Source organism: Lepidochelys olivacea (assembly GCF_965140295.1).
Source record: "Lepidochelys olivacea isolate rLepOli2 genome assembly, chromosome: 8".
Taxonomy (NCBI): domain Eukaryota; kingdom Metazoa; phylum Chordata; order Testudines; family Cheloniidae; genus Lepidochelys; species Lepidochelys olivacea.
The window spans coordinates 12,301,886-12,318,740 of record NC_140418.1 but is presented as its reverse complement, the minus strand read 5'-3'; the positions used below and the strand labels follow the sequence as shown (position 1 = coordinate 12,318,740).

Here is a 16,855-nt window from a genome sequence, read left to right as displayed (position 1 = left end):
ACTAGGTTGTCATAAAAATAATTAAAGGATTAGTGTATTAAGAGCACTTAATTATGAAGTTCATGTGTCTTATACTGCTCTCCTTATACCTGGCTTGTTACTAAAAGCACTTCATTACTAAGGGACTAGTGGTAAATTCCCAGGGGCTATAAATAAGTGATATATTGTTGGGAAGCTGGAAATTTCTTCTTGGGTGCACAGTATGCAACACTGACTCTTTGAAGGCTTTTTTTCTTGCAGGTCCTGTGGAAAACTCACTGATGCATTCATCACAAATGTTAGATGGCCAAGGATTCAGCTCTGCAGTTCCAGGATTATACTCGCATCAGATACCAACAAAGGTTCCTCTGCATCCATCTTCTGGACAATATAACTTTGGTTCTCAGAATGTTTCTCCATTAAGTAATCAGGGATCTGGGCAGACTCTTAGTAGACCACCTGTGGGACCTACTTCTATGGCACCTTTGCAACATACAAGTTCTGTTCCCCAAATGCTCCCTCCGTCACAAAACTCTGCTGCTATACCATCATCTTCTAATAGCTTCATTCCTGGAGCTCATCCCCCAGCACTTTCAAACTGGCAGTATAGTCAGACTCCTATGAGTCAGCCAACTGGGTCTCAAACAAACCATTTTGCTCATGTAGCAGGAACAGTATCAACCCAGCCATTATCATCAGGGAGCACAAATCCTGCAACAAGCTATCAGTATACTGTTTCCCCTGGAGGTCCTCCACTTCAAAACAGCTACATGAAACCAGGTAAGTGAGATAAGGTAAACATAAGGACTCTTGTATAATTCAGTCCAAACATATGCCACTCTACATCTGGTTGAAAAAATTGATTCTCACTTCAGCTGTTGTAGCTAAAAATAAAGATCTGATTCTGCAGTGACTCATAATGGTTGTGGAACTGCATTGTTGAACTAGATGCTCTGATGAAATGCAGTTTTGAGCTACTTAGAGAACTTCCATTCACTTCAAAGAAAGTTCCATGTAGGGGGCAGACTCTTAATTTTGTGTTTTGGAGAATGCTGCAACAGGCATTTGCTGGGAGTTGGCCTTTCTCACTCATTGTCATGTTTAAATTTATGTTTAATACTGCTTATGTAGGTCAAATGTTTACATGTCTTAATGCTTTCTAGGGGTTCCTTCTCACAGCTCTGAACCTAGCACTACTTCGTACCTCTCTGTGGTAGCTACCTGCCTTTTTAAAAAAGGAAGAGAAGGACTAGAAATATAGAGAACTGAGGGTTGGCAAAAATATATTATATTTGTGTGTGTGTGTGTGTAAACACATACACAGTACAGAGGTTGGGTGAGCATATATGGTACCTGTATGCCCTTTCATGCTCTTCTGAATGATGCCTATCTGAACATTTGTACACTTGGATCAAATCTTGGACTCTTGCGATTTTCTGTCAGTGGTGGGGGTGTGAGTGTGTGCAAGTTGAAGGTTTTTTAGGTTTTCTGTTAGTCATTTAATGCTGGCAGTTCTCAGCGTGGCCTTCCTCAGGAAGTTGCAACTTGAACTCTTTGAGCATAGTTTGTTGAGTCATACAACATTCATTCTGAAATACAGAAGGCTGGTATGTATGTGTGTTTGCAAGGAGAAGCTGGGAGAAAGCAGTGATGCTACAGTTCAGTTGCTTACTTCACTCTAGACAGGGATGATTTGTTCAGGAAAACACAGCCCAGGCACACAGACTTCATTGAGCACAGCACCGATATCAAAACATACATTAGCAAATAAATCTCACTAATGTTTCTCTTTTCCCTGGTAATATGCACCAGCCAGTCTCCATCCAGCCTTATCACTGGCTTCTGTTAGTGGTAAATGTTTAACATTTTTTGGTCACATTTTCTTAAATGCATGAATTTGTCAAGCTATAATAGTTTCTTCAGGTTTCAGAGTAACAGCCGTGTTAGTCTGTATTCGCAAAAAGAAAAGGAGTACTTGTGGCACCTTAGAGACTAACCAATTTATTTGAGCATGAGCTTTCGTGAGCTACAGCTCACTTCATCGGATGCATTCAGTGGAAAATACAGTGGGGAGATTTATATACACAGAGAACATGAAACCCTGGGTGTTACCATACACACTGTAACGAGAGTGATCCTGTATTCAGTTTCATGGAGTAAATAAAATGTATACACACAATTCTTCTATGTCCATCTTTTTGCCAGTTCTGTAATGTTTTACATAATAGAAACAATAACCACCAATAGTTTCAGAGTAACAGCTGTGTTAGTCTGTATTTGCAAAAAGAAAAGGAGTACTTGTGGCACCTTAGAGACTAACCAATTTATTTGAGCATAAGCTTTCGTGAGCTACAGTTCACTTCATCGGACGCATACTGTGGAAAGTGTAGAAGATTCTTTTATACGCACAAAGCATGAAAAAATACCTCTCCCCACCCCACTCTCCTGCTGGCAATCTGCTATTGTGAACTGTAGCTCACGAAAGCTTATGCTCAAATAAATTGGTTAGTCTCTAAGGTGCCACAAGTACTCCTTTTCTTTTTGCGAATAGTTTCTTCAGCATCGTTCACTAAAGCAAGTCAAGTATCTGGAATAGTAGGCCTCAACATTTTATGGGAAGTAAGGAAACATGAATAGTGATATGCATATTGTTAAATGGAAAACTTAGTATACTTCTTGATAGAAAGCTTCCTTACTCTGAATTTCTAGTTTTCACTCCATCCCAAGTTGTTTGTCTCTAGAAAGTTTCTGAGAAGTGTGAAACGGGCTATAAAAGTGATAGAGCAGCACATTATTCGATGTATCACCTCTTTTTTGTGTGTGCCCTATGATATGCAGGTGACAATTTGCATAACACAGCTGATTTTAACCATTTTGGAAACACAGTACAGATGCAAACCACTTGTACAGTTTCAGTTCACTACAGTTTTATCATCCGGTTTCTACTATCCAATTCACATACAGCAGTTCCTTTTCTAAGTATTCTCCTACTGAGCACACATTCCTGTTAATGGGAGTCATGTGCTGTCCTTGTATAAAGTTTATTGCAAATCAAAGCAACTGGAATGCTAAAGCAAATATTTCCCTTGTGGATGACTTTTAAACCCATGTTGACTGATATGTCATTGTTAACTGTGCACATTAAAAGGAAACTAATTGCATAGTGGCTTTCAAATTGTGATCTGTGAGCCATTAATGTTCATGGAGATACCCCTTGTAGTCCATAGGTGGAGGGAAATTAAGTATCAAGGAGTAGATTGCTTGAAGAAAAGGCAGACCTTGTGAGACTGGTTTTTCAGAGTGGTCTACAGAATAAAAATGAAGAACTGTAATAGCCGGACTGTCATAGCCATGATGCAATAAAAATTCTTCCTGAATTAAATCAGTTGTAATTATTTGTAGAATTAGTGACATGTATTGTATTTAAAATTTAGATGGTATAACTTAGTGTGGTGGCCAGATGCTTCTTGTATTTAGTGGGAGCAAAGGTCTCTGCTAGTGTTGGTAATGTACCTTGCCCTAAAATATCTCTGTTGGCAAAGTCTCAGGTAAAGGAACAAAATGGAAATAATCATGATAAAGATCTACTTTTCTTTGATGTCACCACGGCAGATACACCTGGAGTATTGAATGTTGTTTCATAAGTAATCAAGCAGATAATTTTTTAAACAATCAGTTAAATTTGTGTAGTCTGGTCTGACAACTTACTAAATAATCAGTGTACTATAGAAGTACTTTTAATGTATTTTAATGTGTGGCCACATGCTGCCCATCCTGGTGAAGATCTGATGTACTGACAAAAGTTGGTGCTTGATCCTTGGAGAAGGTATTAACTATTCCAAATTTAGTTAATGACTGATAGTGCGCCTGATGCTTTTAGAGAAGGGTAGACCTACCACCTCTGAAATGGAAAAAGGTGTGCTCCTAGGATGACTCTTAAGTGTAAAGTAAAAAAGTAAAGTCAGGATGGCAATCAAATAAGTAATTGTCTTTAAATTATCCATGGATGTCCAGGAAGGGGAAAATCTTCCATTGGCTAAGGGAGGGATGAAGTTACAGAAAAACGGTGTGATCTTAGAACTTCTGTACATTTCTCTAACCTAGGAAGATAAAACACTTCATGTGAGCTTTTCAATATATAGATGCTAATAAACCTTTGTGTAGTATCCTTGACCTAGAGTATTTAGTTTCAAAACAAAAATCCCTTGCATTGCATGAGTATACTTGGGTTGTGTCTCATTGCTGCAGCATTCTCAGTGTAAAATCTTTGTTGACCAGTAATTAAAAAAAAATCTAGAAAATACGTATTTCTAACAATGACTGCTTAGCATCAAATCATATAGGTGGCAGATGAACATCTTGTCAAGGGAAATCTGTGGTGTTTTTTTTAGTATGAATTTATACGATCATTAGATGCATAGTATTGACTTAGGCTGGCATTTTCAAAGGCAACTCTCGTGGTTAATGTGCTTTGAAAATCTTGCTGTAATGGTTATGAATCATCAAAACAGGTGGTGACATAGATCATGGAGCTGCAGAAGTCCCAGTACGTAAGGATGAGAAGAAAAACTGGCAAAGAGCTGTTAAACTTCATGTGCTTCTTTTGGGGTTTCTGTATCTTGTGCTGATGTTTCCAATGAATAAATAAGATCAATATTTAGATTGACCTGTATGTAAGTAACCATCTGTGACTCTTCAGTCGGTTTAAAGCTCTTGAAAATGAATTATCTCTGCAGGCTCTGTTCCTCCACCAGTGAATCGGCCGTTAGCTCCTGTTAGACCTCCTCTAGGACCTCCTCCAGCTGGAGGTCTACCTTTAGTGAGGCCATCGGCAACCCCAGTAGGACCGCCTAACAGCTCTTTACCCCAACCTCTGCTAAATTCAGCTACAAACCAAGAAGGTAAGGGATTGATCAGTTCTCTTTATTTGGTTTTTCCATATCAATATAGGTAATTGTAAATACAGAAATTAAACTCACTCAAGATGACTTAGTGAACAGAAACTTTTGGCTGCTGGAAAACTTTCCCATGATTTCACGGAAGTAACTGTGCTTCAGAACTCTTCCATTTTTTTTGATATCTGAATGTTTTCATCACCAGTACTTCCCAAATGACTCTGCTGGAGGATCTTTTTTCTTAAACTTCAAACATTTTTTTTTAACTTAGAGGTAGTTCAAATATGAAATGAAATGTTTCACAAATATTAGTTTGATACTATATTTTCAGAACAAATTTATTTCACGTGTGTTGAATTTGTGTTGCAATGTCTTTCTGAAAAAACTGTACTAATAATGCACTGATTGTATTGCATTGACGTAAGTTGAAAATTTGACATCAGTGTAGCATAGTTTCCTCACAGTTTCAAGATAAAACTGATGGGAGAAAGACAGTATATTATTTCCCATTGACAGAGGCAAACAAGACAAGTAAAAAACTGAGTGTTCAAAATAGATATTTGTGAGTGATACATGTGTGATGTTATGCCCTTGGTTTTTATATTCACTTTTGTACTTAGGAGGGATTTTTCTTTTCCCATTGTTTCAAAACTGTTTGGGAAATTTAAATCTCTTATCACCAATTCTGCAGCAACTACAGAGGGTTAAAATCTGTTACTCCTGCATAGAGTTCTTCCCTTTATACAGTAGGATCAAAATAGGAGTTAGCATCATTTGAATCATGGTATCGTTACTCCTGGAGTGGAACGGGGACTGCTATGTACAGGGTTGTCCCGTGGGGAAATTTTATAAAATGTGAGCTCTGCAATGCTGTGTCAGATTTAAGTGCTGTACATTATATTTAACTTTTGTAGTGAAACTTTTGAATCATACTTACTGTGTGCTTTCTTTACAGTATGTTAAGGTAGTTGGAGAGTGACACCTGCTTTTAATACCCTATGCAGTACCAGCTGTCCAGGACTATCAATAATCAAAGAAAAAATATGGCAGTCCTGAGATTTACTCCTATGGCTGCTGCACAAGTATGCCATTGTGTTTAAGCACCCATCACTGCTTTGTACCAAACCAGGGTGGATTTGATTTAAATCACTAGTCAGGAAGGCTCGATTTAATCATGGATTTCTACATAAAAGTGTGTTCTTCTTGGTTATAACCTTAATATATATTCTTCACAACTCAGAGATAGATGTCGGTTTCATTTTTAGAAGGCACACACTATACAGTTTTAAAGTGATTTATTTTGAAAACTTTCCAGATTAGTTTTACAGCTATATCAGAAAATGAATGATTGTTTGGTTAATTAATTTACCAAAGGTAATTGAAACAGATATTTATGAAGTCATTGGGAGGTGAACTATCTCCAGTTCAACAGGTTAATCATTAATATTTGGGAGATTTTCTTGCCATGCTGTATCAGGAGGAGAGCATCACCAGACAGACATTTAAATTGTTTTATTTAACTAAAACAACAACTTTGTGTATTCTGGATTTTTGTGTTCAACAGCAAACATAATATTTTAACAAAACAAGCGCATGAATTTTTGAATTTAGTTAAACATTCAAGTTTTTCTTTGTTGCCCTGTTTGCATTGTGCACTCATGACTGACTTACACACAGATAGAGGAACTTCATTAAAATATTCCCAAACTGGGTCTCTCTTATGGTCTGCTGCCATTATAGGTTTTTCCTTCTTGTGACAGAATGGTATGGTAGATCTCAAATCAATATAGGCTACACTTAAGACTTCTGGAATATGCTGCTCAAACAGTTTCACTTTTGTTTCTACTGCCTGTTCCTCCCTTCTCACATTTATCTCCAGACTTCTTCTCCTTGTCCAGATCTGTTCTGTCCCCAACAATCTTCTATTCATTGAACTTTTTAAAATTTTGCACTTTTAGAGAGAGGTAAGGGATTGACTCTGGGTACTCAAATTTGAGAGGGACAATAGGTTTGAAGTCTGTTATTTGTCACCTCTATATATTTACTTATTTAAAAACATTTTTGCTGTTAAGCATGTTATCTCTGGAGAGACAAATCCACAGTTTGAGAACTGCAAAACTAAGCATCTCTGATGGATCTTCTAGACTGAGCACTGAGTCCCATTGGGTAGATAGAAAGATTAACCTAAATAATCTATACAGAAGCCCCTGGAATCCCATAAAATTGGGTTCCTAATCCTGAACTACTGGAATTTATTTACAAAACTTTTCTTAAATATTACATGTTTAGATTCTCATACTATAGAATTAAGAACATAAGAATGGCCATACTGGGTCAGACCAAAGGTCCATCCAGTCCAGTATCCTGTCTACCGACAGTGGCTAATGCCAGGTGTCCCAGAGGGAGTGAACCTAACAGGTAATGATCTAGTGATCTCTCTCCTTCCATCCATCTCCACCCTCTGACAAACAGAGGCTAGGGACACCATTCCTTACCTATCCTGGCTAGTAGCCATTAATGGACTTAACCTCCATGAATTTATCCAGTTTTCTTTTTAACTCTGTTATCGTCCTAGCCTTCACAGCCTCCTCAGGCAAGGAGTTCCACAGGTTGACTGTGCACTGGGTGAAGAAGAACTTCCTTTTATTTGTTTTAAATCTGCTACCAATTAATTTCATGTGGTGGCCCCTAGTTCTTATATTATGGGCACAAGTAAACAACTTTTCCTTATTCACTTTCTCCACACCACTCATGATTTTATATACCTCTATCATTTCCCCCCTTAGTCTCCTATTTTCCAAGCTGAAAAGTCCTAGCCTCTTTAATCTCTCCTCATATGGACACATTCCAAACCCCGAATCATTTTAGTTGCCCTTTTCTGAACCTTTTCTAATGCCAGTATATCTTTTTTGAGATGAGGGGACCACATCTGTACGCAGTATTCAAGATGTGGGCATACCATGGATTTATATAAGGGCAATAAGATATTCTCCATCTTATTCTCTGTCCCTTTTTTAATGATTCTTAACATCCCGTTTGCTTTTTTGACTGCTGCTGCACACTGCATGGACATCTTCAGAGAACTATCCACAATGACTCTAAGATCTCTTTCCTGATTAGTTGTAACTAAATTAGCCCCCATCATATTATATGTATAGTTGGGGTTATTTTTTCCAATGTGCATTACTTTACATTTATCCACATTACATTTCATTTGCCATTTTGTTGCCCAATCACTTAGTTTTGTGAGATCTTTTTGAAGTTCTTCACAGTCTGCTTTGGTCTTAACTATCTTGAGCAGTTTAGTACCATCTGCAAACTTTGCCACCTCGCTGTTTACCCCTTCCTTCAGATCATTTATAAATAGGTTGAATAGGATTCGTCCTAGGACTGACCCTTGGGGAACACCAATAGTTACCCCTCTCCCTTCTGAAAATTTACCATTTATTCCTATCCTTTATTCCCTGTCTTTTAACCAGTTCTCAATCCATGAGAGGATCTTCCCTCTGATCCAATGACAACTTAATTTACATAAGAGCCTTTGGTGAGGGACCTTCTGGAAATCTAAGTACAGTATGTCCACTGGTTCCCCTTGTCCACATGTTTGTTGACCCCCTCAAAGAACTCTAATAGATTAGTAAGACGTGATCTCCCTTTACAGAAACCATGTTGACTTTTGCCCAACAGTTTATGTTCTTCTAGGTGTCTGACAATTTTATTCTTTACTATTGTTTCGACTAATTTGCCCGGTACTGATGTTAGACTTACCAGTCTGTAATTGCCAGGATCACCTCTAGAGCCCTTCTTAAATATTGGTGTTACATTAGCTATCTTCCAGTCATTGGGTACAGTAGCTGATTTAAAGGACAGGTTACAAACCATAGTTAATAGTTCTGCAATTTCACATTTAAGTTCTTTCAGAACTCTTGGATGAATGCCATCTGGTCCCGGTGACTTGTTACTGTTAAGTTTCTTAATTCCAAAACCTCCTCTAGTGTCACTTCAATCTGTGACAATTCCTCAGATTTGTCGCTTTATAAATTAGAATTTATAATCCCTATTCCATGATGAGATATCTTTGAGGTATAATGTATCTTAATTAAAACTCTCTCTAGATGGGTTTTTTCCTCAAAGTATTTTATCAAAAAAATCCAGTTTAAATCATTGATTTTTATCCACCCTGTACCAAACCGCCTTGTAGTGTTTCACAGTTAGTGTTCATCTTAGACAGGGCCATATTGTAATTGGCACTGCCTTTTTTTTTTTTTTTGTTTAAATGTAGTAATGTGGGATATCAAGTCCAAAACTGTTCTTGGTTTCCCCCATGCAGTAAAATTGATAACTGCTTTGTCCTAGGGTAGCTGGGTGAAATTGTAGTATGGAGACCCATTTTAAAAGGAAACCTGCATGGACAATGAAGACGCTTTTTTTTTTTATTTTTGAGCATATGAAATTTACTGAAACTTGCATTTGATTAGCAAACTGGTATTTTTTCCACATTTAAAACAAAGCCATGGAACATATTCTTTCTAGATAAGTTAGAATTTTTAACAGACTATGAGGTGGCTTATTTACTTCTGGGTAACAAATTTCTCTAATTTGGGTCACCTTTTGGATATGCTGGGTATGTTTTTCCTTTTACTAACCCAAATAACCCCTTTATGTATTAATTGATGGTTCCCAGTAGCCCTTCATTAATAATTCCCTTCCTGTTTTTGCCACTTTACAATTCTTTTGGTTCTTTACCACAGTTTACTCTTGATTGGGTGTGTGACTTCCAGAAGCTGCTATTGATAGAATCAAACCTATTGATAGAATCCTGGAGCAGGATGTGTGCTCTTAAGAGAAGAGTGTTTGGTTTCTTATTCTTTTAGCAGATATAAGTAATCATTTATGGGTGGAATTTTCAAAAATACATAAGGAAATTGAGCATCTGAATCCCTGAGGCACTTTTGAAAATCACTCCCCAACATGTGCAACCAGGAGAGCAATTTGGCATCTTACTACCGTGCAAATCAAGTTGGACTTTTTGCAAAGCCTGTTATCTAGCCTAAATAAAAATTATATCTGTGGTGAAGTAGTTCATTCAAATGATAAATAACTTTTTTGAAGGGTTGATAACATTTAATGTGCTCTGTGCAAGCAGAGTCAGCAGGGGGAGCACAAGTAAGCTGTATTCCTAGATCTCTATTTAATCACTGGTGCACAAGCAAAGTAAGCGCAAAATCATGCTAACCTCAAGCTTCATCCACAATGTAGGAACACTTTTTTTATAAATTGAAAAGGGATTATTAACACGTATGTTTTACAACAGGTATTGAATATAGAGGAAAAGTTTTTAAAAGTAACTATACCTAAGGCTACGATTTAGTCACAGGTATTGTTAGTAAAAGTCATGGACAGGTTACAGGCAGTAAACAAAAAATAATGGCCCGTGACCTGTCCATGACTTATACTAAAAATACCAGTGATTAAATCTTGGAGGAGCATGGAGGGGGGATGCTGGTGGGGGCGACACCCGGGGCTCATGGTTACTCCAGCCGGGGACAGGGCCGCAGACCTTAGTTGCTCTGGCCAACTGGGGACCGCTGCCGCAGACCATGGTTGCTCCGGCCAGCCGGGGACTGCTGCCCAGAGTCTCTTTCCATTAGGTGATCCTTTTTTGCTTCATGTTTTAGAATCGAGCATTAAGATTTTTACACTGAAATGTTCTTCAGCTTGTCACTATCCTATTAAATCAGTTGCTGATATTAAACTTCCGATGAGGAAAAGCAGCTCAATTTCTGAATTTAAGCCTTCATTTCTTAATGAGTTGTTCTTAGCAGGTGATGCAACAGCCGCTGCCAGTGATGGGTCTTTGGTCCAAAATAGTTATGATGCAATAGAAGGAGGAGGCTTCATGGGTAGGACATTCTTATTAAACACTTTTAATTTTGCGGAACTTAATTTTTAAAGTCTTTTCAGGTGGGAGGTGGTGGGGTGTTACTCTAACAAATGTATACTTTGCTCAGTGTAAGTTTATCTCAAGGAAATTGTAGTATTTGAAGCTTTGTTATAACATTTTATTATGCTTATCTGTGTAAGTGTTTTTAAACAAGAATCCAGCCAAAACCTTTCAGTAAGTGCCTGGCCAGAATGTGAACATAATAGCATGATATCAATGGAAGCGCTATTTTTTTGTGTATCAACCTAACTGCATTTCTTGGATAACTCATTTGGATATGTAAATCCTCTTTGTCCGCTCTAGCAACCACGTATCAGTCTCCTGCTCCCCAGAATCTTAAAATGGGTAGAAATGTTGGGTATTCTTATCCCACCTTACCACCTGGTTACCAGAATGCATCTTCACCTGGAGCACCAGGAATCCAGTCCTCACCCCTGCAATACCCAGCTGGACCACAACCATTTCCTCAGGTAAATCTTTCCTGTTGGTTTTCTATCTCATTAAAGCCTCAGTCCTGTAAACAGATCCATGCAGGCAGAACCCTGCGCTCATGTAGAGCTTTGTAAACGTCATTAGAGTTCATATAAGCACCAGGGTCTGCCTGTGCAGTTCAGCTTGCAGGATCAGGGCCTAAATCTGTGTATGTTGGTTAGATTTCCAGGGCTGGTCAGGGAGAAACTTTTTTCTACATCTTTTGAAACAATATCAGCTTACTGCTAATGTGTCCCAGTTCTCCTTACAAGATTGTCTCCCCAAATTCATCTGTACTGCTGCCAAAATAACTTTTTCCAGCCACTTGGACCATGTTTTTTAATTCCCACCCCACTGAATCCCTGTATGTATTGATTATCAAAATTGGTGCCCAGTGCTCTACATATTTCAAGTTTCTTCTCCAGACTTTCAAAGAAGAACGTAACTCCACTTCTGCCTCTTGCTCCAGCCAAGCTTTTGTTTTCTGCCCATTCTTTGCTTTGTCATCCTTGATCTCCCTGATGATCAGACTCCCAGTTAGCATGCAAAGCTTTTTCCTCCTCGCAAAAACTAACTATACATGTTTTAGTGTTCTAGTTATGACCATCACATGCCACTGTTTGTCCTGTAGTTTACATACATCATGAGCTTTTAGACTGTAAATATTTTGGGGCAGAAATTCTGCTTGGCTCACTTTACCTATTTTAGAATGCAGTACACAGATTTGTCCCCATTGGTCCAGATCCTCAAAGGTATTTAGGCATCAAACTCCCTTTGAAATCAGATTTATGCAGCAGATGCATACATGTGCAGATAAAATATTATTATTTGTGTGCCTGGATAATAGCATACACAAGTGTCCTGTTGATTGCCAAAAGAATTCAATAAACTAAGAAGTCTTAGAACAAGTGCATGGTGGTACATATCTTTGTCTATCATATCTATCATAATATATAAGCTGCTTGTTTCTTGATAGTTGACAAGATTAAGTTTGTTTTGTAACTAGTGCCCCAATATATTGCAACAGAACACCAAATAATACTTGAACTAGAAAATTCTGAAAGGGAAATAATCTGCTTGTTTTTTAAATTGATGCATCATCCAGATAAATTCAGTTAGTCTTAATTTTTTTTTTTTAAACTTAGCCTGCCTTGGGCACTAATCACATAACTGGGTCTATGGGTGGCCTGAGTCTGCAACCAGAAGGATTAAGATCTATCAACCTTCTTCAAGAAAGAAATATTCTTCCTACAACACCTTTGCAGGCTCCTGTCCCAAACTTGCATGAAGAAATCCAGAAGCTCAACTGTAATCCAGAGTAAGGTTTCCCATTCTCTATAATTTATCAAAAGAAATGGAAATAAGAACTATTCCTCAGATTTTAAAAAAAATCCTTAGGGTCTAAAAATCAGCATATAAAATTCTTACATTCCAGTAATTGTTTGGAAAGCAGTTTCATTTTTATTAAAATAATGAAAGATGAAAAGTGGCTTAATTTTTTTAATTAAAAAAAAAGTAAAGTACAGACCAGAGTGCAAACACTGCTCTTGACACATTCCAGGTATTAGCCATATAGATTCATTCTTGTCTTAAACCGTTTCTCATAATCTCTTTATAGTTTATATTTACATCAGCAAAATTGCTGGTGTTCAGTTGATCAGAGGAGAGTGAAATGCAAGTCCATAGCACGGGGTGGGCAAACTACTGCCTGCGGGGCACATCTGGCCCACGGGATCGTCCTGCTCGGCCCGTGAGTTCCTAGCTGGGGAGGCTCGCCCCCGGCCCCTCCCCCGCTGTCCCCCCTCTCCTGCAGCCACATTGCTGCGGAGGCTGCGCGGCTTACGCCCACCCACCTCCCAGGCTTTCCAACAAGCCTGTCCTGCCACTCTCAATGGCATGGTAAGGAAGTGGGGGGAGGGCAGGAGGTCCCGGGGGGGCAGGAGGCAGTTGGATGGGGCAGAGGTTTTAGGGGCCAGGAGACAGAGAGCATCGGGAGTTGGAGGGGGGGGATCCTGGGGGAACAGTTCAGGATGGGGGTCCTGGAAGGGGGCTGTTAGGGGACAAGGAGCAGGGGAGGGATGGATGGGTCAGGGGTCCCAGGGGGACTGTCAGGCAGTGTGGATAGGGGTCGGGGAGAGTCAGGGGACACGGAGCAGGGGGGATTGGATTGGGTGTGCCGTCCGGGGGGGGGTTAGGGGGGCAGGTCCTGGGAGGGGGCGGTCAGGGGACAAGGAGCTGGCGGGGGGCAGGGGGGGGTTGGATGGGTCGGGGGTTCTGAGTGGGGCAGTCAGGGGCTAGGAAGTGGGAGCAGGCGGATAGGGGGTGGGGGGCCAGGCTGTTTGGGGAAGCACAACCTTCCCTGCCCGGCCTTCCATACCATTTTGCAACCTCGATGTGGCCCTCGGGCCAAAAAGTTTGTCCACCCCTGCCATAGCAGCTTTTATTGCTGTCAGTCAGTTACCTCTCTCCCTCTCAAGTGAGAAGGAAGGTTCATATATTCTCGCTAGAAAAATTCCTCTGGGAACATTGTAATGGCTTAGAAGTTTGTATGAAAGGATATTGTAGTTTATATAAGATAATATCAATTAATAAGTCATCTTCTAAACCCTGTTTTTTAGAACACTTTTGGTAGACGATAATCCTCCTTTTACCCTTGGTCTGTCAGAGACCTGAATATAGGCTTGATGAGATTAGTTGGATAACTCCCATCAATGACCTCATCTCCTCTTATAAAACAAGATTCCTTGAGTGTAATCCTTTTTCCAGTATATAGATCTGGTTAATTATCTAACCAGCTGAAATTATTTCTCCACTCACCTCAACATATGTATCATATTTTGAGCTAGTCATGTCTAACTCCATCATATCCGTTAGACAAAGATCAGTGCTTTGAAGTACATAGGATCTTCAGTTCTAAGGCTAATGACTAGGCATTCTCCTGCTAGAATATGTAACTAAAGTGCTTTTCATGATGCTATCTACAGCAATATAAACACAATAAATACAAAACTGTGTTTAAGCCATCTGATAAAATGAGTCTGCAGTGTGCATCTCCAGAGTGGATTGTGATCCACCTTGTGGGAACGTGGGCAAAGGCCTGGTATTTTCAAGGCACTTGGATAGGTGTATTAGAATCCAAGAGTTACAACTGGCAAGAAACAAAAGTCAAAAACAGAATGGATTCTGGGCAGGTGTAGAAGTAGAAATGAAGTCATTTAAATAAGGCACAGGAGGAAAAAAAAAATCTTGACTGCAGAACCTTTCATTTTGAACTCTCTGTACCAGAGGTAACCAGTGAAGTTTTAAATAATGGAATAAATGGGAGGCTAAACAGAAGGCCAGCAGCGTAGTTTCTGCTATCATCTAATTGGGAATACCTTGGTAATATTATCAATTTACATATAATCAAAGATACCTTTTTGATGTCTGAGAAGTCTAACTTGGGGTTAAGTAACCTGTATGTAAGTTTTGTATTTGTTTGTAACAGAATGTGTTACAGGCCAATATATTTATTCCACTCAACCAAACGTGTACAAAATATGGTGACAATTTAGGAAAAGCAAGGTGCGTGTGATGGTTATGCCTTGGATTCAAACAGTTCACGTTGAAGTTGTTGTGAATTTGGTATAAAGCTGGAGAGGGTATTCTGTCAGGAAATAGTAATTCACTGCTATCAACTGTGAAAAGAAGATATAAGGATTCTATGTACTACTTAAATAATAATGTTGTTCTCTGAAAGCCTCTGAAAATAACCCTTTATCTTTCATGTAGGTTGTTCCGATGTACCCTGACTAACATTCCTCAAACTCAGGCCTTATTGAATAAAGCCAAACTTCCTTTGGGGCTCCTGCTTCATCCTTTCAAAGACTTATCGGTATGATGAAATATTCAAAGCTTTAAACACTGTAGTGTCATCTATACCTGTACTAGAGTTCAATAACTGATAACTAACTCTATAAGAGACAAATGTCTCAGCTAATCTTGGCCCAGGAAAAAACGTCCCATAGAAAACTGTTTAGTCCTCTTGCTTCTGCTCCATGAAAACCAGTGTCATCTTTTTAAATATCTGCCCCCACTATTACAGTCCCTAGCCTCATCTTAAATGATATTGGAAGCTCTGAGGTGCAGTACAGCACTCAATCTATAATGAAGCTAGTCAATATATTTTAATATTGGTATAGCTTGTGTGGTTTTATCTTGTCACCTAATCACTAGCTGCAGCCATTGATTTCTTCCTATACTCCAGTTCCCTGAGCACTAACTCTTAACTAAGTCAAAAACTGAGACTCGTGTGGCCCCGTTCATATGGGTCCCACAGCCTGTTACTTCCGCAGTTGACTTCAATTTCTAACATACCTATTTATGAAATGTCTGTTTCTGCAGTGCTGAGTTAGGGGACAGTGTTCTGTCTTTTTAAAATAAACTGAAAATACAAAATTAGACATGCTGATTGAGAGGTTTATCTTTTTTTGAAAAAGAAACATACACAGTTAAGTAGGTTAGAGCCTGAATTTAACCAACCTTTCTAACAGTTAAAGTTTTGGGGGCACATTGTGGATTAGGGGTATTTTCTTCTTCTATTCTGTTTCTTAAGTGGGTGTTGCATCTAGGCTGGCTAACCTCAGAGCACAGAGAAGATAGTATTACTATTGTACTATATGTCATAAGTATCTTGCTTTAGGGTTTTAAAGCAGAAGTTCCTCTTTTCCAGCAATTACCTGTGGTCACCTCCAGTACAATTGTGAGATGTCGTTCCTGCAGGACGTATATTAACCCTTTTGTCAGCTTTCTAGACCAAAGGAGATGGAAGTGCAACTTGTGTTATAGAGTGAATGATGGTAGGTTTTAAACCAATGAGCCCACTTAAACATTCGTGTCAACTTTTGAATTGAACTTCTATGTGCATTCCATCAATACGCTTTTATCCTGACATTTGAGGTCTGCTGCTATACGTCTGGTCCTTCCCAGATCAGGATTGTGTGATACAGGGAGTCTTCCACTATGGACCAAGATGTGATCACTAAAGAGCTTCACTGAGTTTGAAACAGTCTCCAAATGGGAAATATTATTGTACTGCCCTACTTAGTACCCCCTATATATTTCCTCTTACACAGTATCTCACTGCAGATACAGCATGGTTACTCAGACATGTCTGTGCTAAATCCTAGCGCAGTTAATATTCGTGTACTTTAGTGTGAATTGTAATAATACTATAATTTTCATTTTATGTAGTTCCCGAAGAATTCATGTACAATCCTGTGACAAGAGTATATGGAGAACCTCATAAAAGACCTGAAGTTCAAAATGCTACTATTGAGTTCATGGCTCCCTCTGAATACATGGTGAGGTTTTGGTTCCTCTTATTAAACTTTTATATATTGCTTTAATGTCTAGGGGCTTCAATCAGAAAAGACGGCTATTGTGCAAGTGCTCCACAGACTCCTAGTAAGGCAATCCCTGCCACAAAGAGCATATCTGAGAAATTTTGCAAGATGGACTTTTTCAAACAGTATTATGTAACTTTAACATCTGAGTTGTTGCAAATATCACTTTGTACTTTTATACA

General features: G+C 39.0%; 1 protein-coding gene across 1 annotated transcript in view; it reads left to right on the top strand.

The window, feature by feature from the left end:
- The window catches only part of SEC24A (SEC24 homolog A, COPII coat complex component), a 51,561-nt gene that overhangs the window by 7,622 nt on the left and 27,084 nt on the right, over nt 1-16,855 (top strand). Inside the window, exons 2-9 of the mRNA XM_084636766.1 lie at nt 241-759; nt 4,716-4,880; nt 10,700-10,777; nt 11,122-11,288; nt 12,435-12,607; nt 15,061-15,163; nt 16,001-16,127; nt 16,522-16,631. Coding sequence (XP_084492892.1) covers nt 241-759; nt 4,716-4,880; nt 10,700-10,777; nt 11,122-11,288; nt 12,435-12,607; nt 15,061-15,163; nt 16,001-16,127; nt 16,522-16,631 — 1,442 coding nt within the window. The remainder of the gene's footprint in view (nt 1-240; nt 760-4,715; nt 4,881-10,699; nt 10,778-11,121; nt 11,289-12,434; nt 12,608-15,060; nt 15,164-16,000; nt 16,128-16,521; nt 16,632-16,855) is intronic.